We start from the raw sequence: 4,907 nt of genomic DNA on the forward strand, positions 1-4,907 counted from the left end.
GTGTTGCAGAAGTCTTTGCAACAGACCTCTTGTTGCATGAACATTTGCAACAGAGGTTTTATTGCATTTATTTCGTCTTAACTTTTTTTAACAAAAGTGTTGAATTTTTTTCATCTCAACTTTTTTATAACATGGATGTTATTGCGGAAGAACTTCTGCAACACAGATGATATTAAATAAAATTTGTAGGCACACGTCCAGTGGTGCAGGTCCTAGCCCGCTGATTAGTGGATGTGCGTTTTCCGACCGATCAAACTCGTATTTGACGGCTGCGTATGTGGCGGAACTCTATGCGTGATCGGCCGACCGATTCTAATCATTTCCCATTTTTAATCATCAGTGTACATTGCTTTTCCATATAGAATGGAGACATGGAGTACAACTAAGTCATATTTGTTGATTAGAGTATTTAAGTACTCTCTGTAAAGAAATATAAGAGAATTTAGATCATTATTTTAGTGTTCTAAACACTCTTATATTTCTTTACGGAGGGAGTATATCGGAAAAAAACAAACTTGTGTTAAGAAAAGTACAGCCAAGTACATGTATAAATAACCTTGCCAATCGCTAATCATATGGACAAAGCTAGAACGGGCAGATCTAAGCAAGGCAGTGAACTCCGCTCCATCGTCAGCATGGAGATGGCGCTGACAGCAGGAGACCTGTTCATTCCCGCCGGCACCAGCGTACCGCTCCTCCTGCTCGTCGCCGGCCTCACCGCCGTCCTGTACACCGTGACCCGGCGCAGGACCGGCGAGCTACGCCTTCCGCCTAGCCCATTCGGCCTGCCCATCCTCGGCCACCTCCACCTCCTCATGCCGCTGCCGCACCAGGCGCTGCACCGTCTGGCCGAGCGCCACGGCCCGCTCCTCTACCTCCGTCTAGGCTCCGTGCCTTGCATCGCCGCCTGCTCCCCGGACGCCGCCCGTGAGGTGCTCAAGACCCACGAGGCCGCGTTCCTGGACCGCCCCAAGCCGACGGCGGTGCACCGCCTCACCTACGGCGGCCAGGACTTCTCCTTCTCGGCGTACGGGCCCTTCTGGCGCTTCATGAAGAAGGCCTGCGTGCACGAGCTCCTCGCCGGCCGCACACTGGACCGCCTCAGCCACGTCCGCCGCGAGGAGGTCGTGCGCCTTGTGGTCTCCATGGGGCAGAGCGCCGCCGAGGGCAAGCCCGTGGACGTGGATGCCGCGCTCATGGGCCTGACCGGCGACATCGTGTCGCGGATGGTGATGAGCCGTCGGTGGACCGGCGACGACAACGACACCGAGGAGATGCGGAGCGTGGTCGCGGAGACGGCCGTGGTCACCGGCACGTTCAACCTGCAGGACTACATCGGCGTGTTCAAGAACTGGGACGTGCAGGGCCTCGGCAAGCGCATCGACGCCGTGCACCGCAAGTTCGATGCCATGATGGAGAAGATACTCACGGCAAGGGACGCCAAGCGGCGGCAGCAACGCGAGTCCGCCGACTCCGAGGACGGCGGCGAGGGGGAGGCGAAGGACATTCTTGACGTACTGTTCGACATGCACGAAGACGACGCCGCCGAGATGCCGCTCTCCAGGGACAACATCAAGGCTTTCATGCTGGTATTACTCGATCAATTGCTCGATCTGTTGATCCACGATGCGGTCGCATCGACCTAGTGCTGAAAAAACAGTAATTGGCGCAGGACATCTTCGCGGCGGGGACGGACACGACGGCGATCACGGTGGAGTGGGCTCTGTCGGAGCTGATCAACAACCCGGACGTTCTCCGGAAGGTGCAGGAGGAGATGGACGCGGTGGTCGGAAAGGACCGGCTCGCCGACGAGTCGGACATCCCAAACCTGCCGTACCTGCAGGCCGTGGCCAAGGAGACGCTGCGGCTTCACCCGACGGGCCCGCTGGTGGTGCGGCAGTCCCCGGAGCAGTGCAAGGTGAGCGGGTACGACGTGCCGGCCGGCGCGACGGTGTTCGTGAACGTGTGGGCCATCGGGCGCGACCTGACGTGCTGGCCGGAGCCGCTGGAGTTCCGGCCGGAGAGGTTCCTGGAGGGGGGCGCGAACGCCGGGACGGACGTGCGCGGGCAGCACTTCCACATGCTGCCGTTCGGGTCCGGGCGGCGGATCTGCCCCGGCGCGTCGCTGGCCATGCTGGTGGTGCAGGCGGCGCTGGCCGCCATGGTGCAGTGCTTCGAGTGGCGGCCCGCGGGGGGCGCGGACAAGGTGGACATGGAGGAGGGTCCCGGGCTGACGCTGCCGCGGAAGCACCCGCTCGTCTGCGCCGTTGCGCCGCGGCTCCACCCGCTGCCGCTGCCCTGAGGAGCTGCCACGTCGGGTTTACGAGGAGAGAATTCGCGCGTCGCCTGGCGCTCAAAACGTCAGAGCTGGGAAAAAATATATGAGTTTTTTCGTGAATGCTGTACGGTGTCAGTTTGTTTGTGGATTTAAGGTTTATAGTGCACTATTCCGTAAAAAAAAAAGGTTTATAGTGCACTGCAGTAGCTGGATTACGAATCTCGCATGTGTCACTTCACTAATTTGTTTGAATAAAAACAGCTGCTTCTTTGATGCATATTAATTATGGCTGTTTTAGTACAACTTTATAGCATTTTTAACCGGTTTCTTAAAATTTATTACAATAAAAAAAGGTCTTACATTTTGTACAGAGAGGGTAGATGAGTAAACGGCCCAGCATCCTTTGGAGGATTACATGTCGTGTTCTAAAAAGTGTCCTTTCTAACCAATCCTTAACCTTAACCAAGTAAACTTACATTTGGCTCATGTATTTTTGTCGAACACTTGTTATGTGCTTCCGCGGTGAGGGGTGACAATGGTCACCACGCCAGCGTCAAAAAAAAAACAGCGACGCGCCACCGACCGCACCGTCGAATCGAAGAACATGTACCGCGTCGGCGACTTGCACTGCAGTAGCAGGCTGGTGCAGAACGCCCCCATCTCCATCAGCTCCGTGCCACAACACCCCAACCTAGACTTGCGGCGGCACGCGAGCACGCCCCGAGGAGTACAAAGAGGAGGCGGGAGGCTAGGTGACGACAGTGGAGGCAGCATGCCTATCGCTCTTCTTCCCCTTCGCCGACTGCATCGTTCCTGATCCGGACAACAACGTCCCCAAGGTCGCCAGCTCCAACGCCGGCGTCGAGCTCCTCGTCACAGACACCGTTGGGGTGCCCCTCGTCAACTTTGCGCACGTCCACCAGGATGAGAAGGAATGGATCAAGGCCCATGATCGGCGGCACGCAGGGGCAAGGAGCTTCAGGCAAATGTGTGCGCCGCCTCATCTGGTCGACGACAACGTACGACACTGGGAGCTGCCGGAGCTCGAAGCCGCGCTCGCCACCGTGGGGTGCAGTGGTGGCAGTACGGGGCTGGGTCGGGGTGGCGCAGATGGAAAGGGAGGTGCCAGAGCATATTCGAGTGTAGGAATTTTTTTACTCTAGCCGGTTGTGAGCGAATATTTTTACTCCTTGGAGGGGCTGAGGAGGATAGGTTGTCTTCCAGTAAACATTATAAGGGATCGGTTAGGTATCGATTAGAGAAGGAAAACAAAATTTATCCTCTAAACGATTATAAGGGATTGGTTGGAGTTGCTCTAAAGCAGCAACAATTAATATGGATCAAAGAGTAATTAGTTTATACTACTTTTGTATCAGTATTGGCAGCGTGATGTGATGTTTTGTGTCACTGAACTTACTCTCATGCACAAAGAAAAATTGTAATTGTGTTGATCCCCTTGAAAGTGCCGCCAAAACACATGATTTTTCATTTATGAATGAATCGTGGCTCTGTATCAATTACAAGAAATTCCAGAAAGACGAAGGAAACACAATCAACTCAATAAGGGAATCCTCAATCCTTTTCATGTACCGAAGTTGCTATGGCTGGAGTTCCAGGCGTCATCAGAGCAACGCTCCGACCCAAATGGACGGTGAATTTGTCCGCGTTTTGTTTGTTTGGCTCGGTTCGGCGGACACCAATGTTCGCTTTCATGTTTGGGTTGACGCATGCGCCTAATGCTGACCCGACCCATTTTGACAACGCGGACGACGAGCAGGGCGGCGAAGAGCTGCGTGCGACTTCACGGACGCCGCGTCGCTTTGCCTCCTCGTGCTCGAAGGCGAACCAACGAGCCCAGTTGGGTGAGTCAAAAGGCGTACGTGGCGCCGCTGCGCTGCTTCGGCGTCAGCAGCGTCGGCTGGCGCCGCCTCCTCCACGTGCGCCCTGGCCGACCGTGGCGCCGCCGGCACCGGGATCCTCTCCGGATCCAAATGCCAGTCGTGCGGTAGGGTCATGTCCGGGTAGAGGAGAGGGACGCGGTGCTACCAGTGCCACTCCGCCTGGTGCACTGGTACGCTGACGCGCTGCCTCGGCCGGCGAGAAGGCGCCGGCGGAGGGGAGGGGGGTGAGGGGTGGCCGGGGCCTTGCCCTTGGCTTCGCCGAAGCCGGAGCCGAGAAGAACCCCATCTTTGCTTGGTTAGAGGTGGCTAGGGTTGCCGCTGACGAGGGAGCAGAGGGGTGGCGAGATGGGGACGGGGGGCTTCTGGAAGCGGATGAGGACCCCCCCCTCACACGATTGGATTAAAAAAAACCGACCGCCGTCGCTGACGCATGGGCCCGAGGTGGCCGGTCGTCATAAATTAAGTTGACCGCGGTAGTTGGACGGTCGTCAGGTGGGGACGCGGCGGGCACTGAGAAGGCGCGCGAGGCATCCGTTCACGTCCGAGCCGACGCATTTGAGCCGCAAATACAGCGGCGCGGACGCGTTTTGGGTTTGGGTCGGCGCGTTGGACCTTCACATTTGTCCACGCCGACCCAAATAAAGGCAAGCAGGCGTTTTGGGTCGCTGCGTTGGAGTTGCTCTTTGAGCAATAAAATGGTATCCACGTAGGTTTGATGGCATGAAAAG

General features: G+C 56.5%; 1 protein-coding gene across 1 annotated transcript; it reads left to right on the plus strand.

The window, feature by feature from the left end:
- Nucleotides 1-635: 635 nt before the first annotated feature.
- LOC123171216 (cytochrome P450 93A3-like) lies at nucleotides 636-2,302 on the plus strand. The gene is made up of 2 exons (XM_044588817.1): nucleotides 636-1,589; nucleotides 1,673-2,302. The coding sequence occupies exons 1-2, from the start codon at nucleotides 636-638 to the stop codon at nucleotides 2,300-2,302; spliced, it is 1,584 nt and encodes a 527-aa protein (XP_044444752.1).
- Nucleotides 2,303-4,907: the final 2,605 nt, after the last annotated feature.

Source organism: Triticum aestivum, chromosome 7D (assembly GCF_018294505.1).
Source record: "Triticum aestivum cultivar Chinese Spring chromosome 7D, IWGSC CS RefSeq v2.1, whole genome shotgun sequence".
Classification (NCBI taxonomy): Eukaryota; Viridiplantae; Streptophyta; class Magnoliopsida; order Poales; family Poaceae; genus Triticum; species Triticum aestivum.

Coding starts and splice junctions, on each gene's coding strand:
- LOC123171216 (XM_044588817.1), top strand. CDS start 636: ATGGAGATGGCGCTGACAGCAGGAGACCTGTTCATTCCCGCCGGCACC. Junction 1,590..1,672: donor ACATCAAGGCTTTCATGCTG/GTATTACTCGAT, acceptor TAATTGGCGCAG/GACATCTTCGCGGCGGGGAC.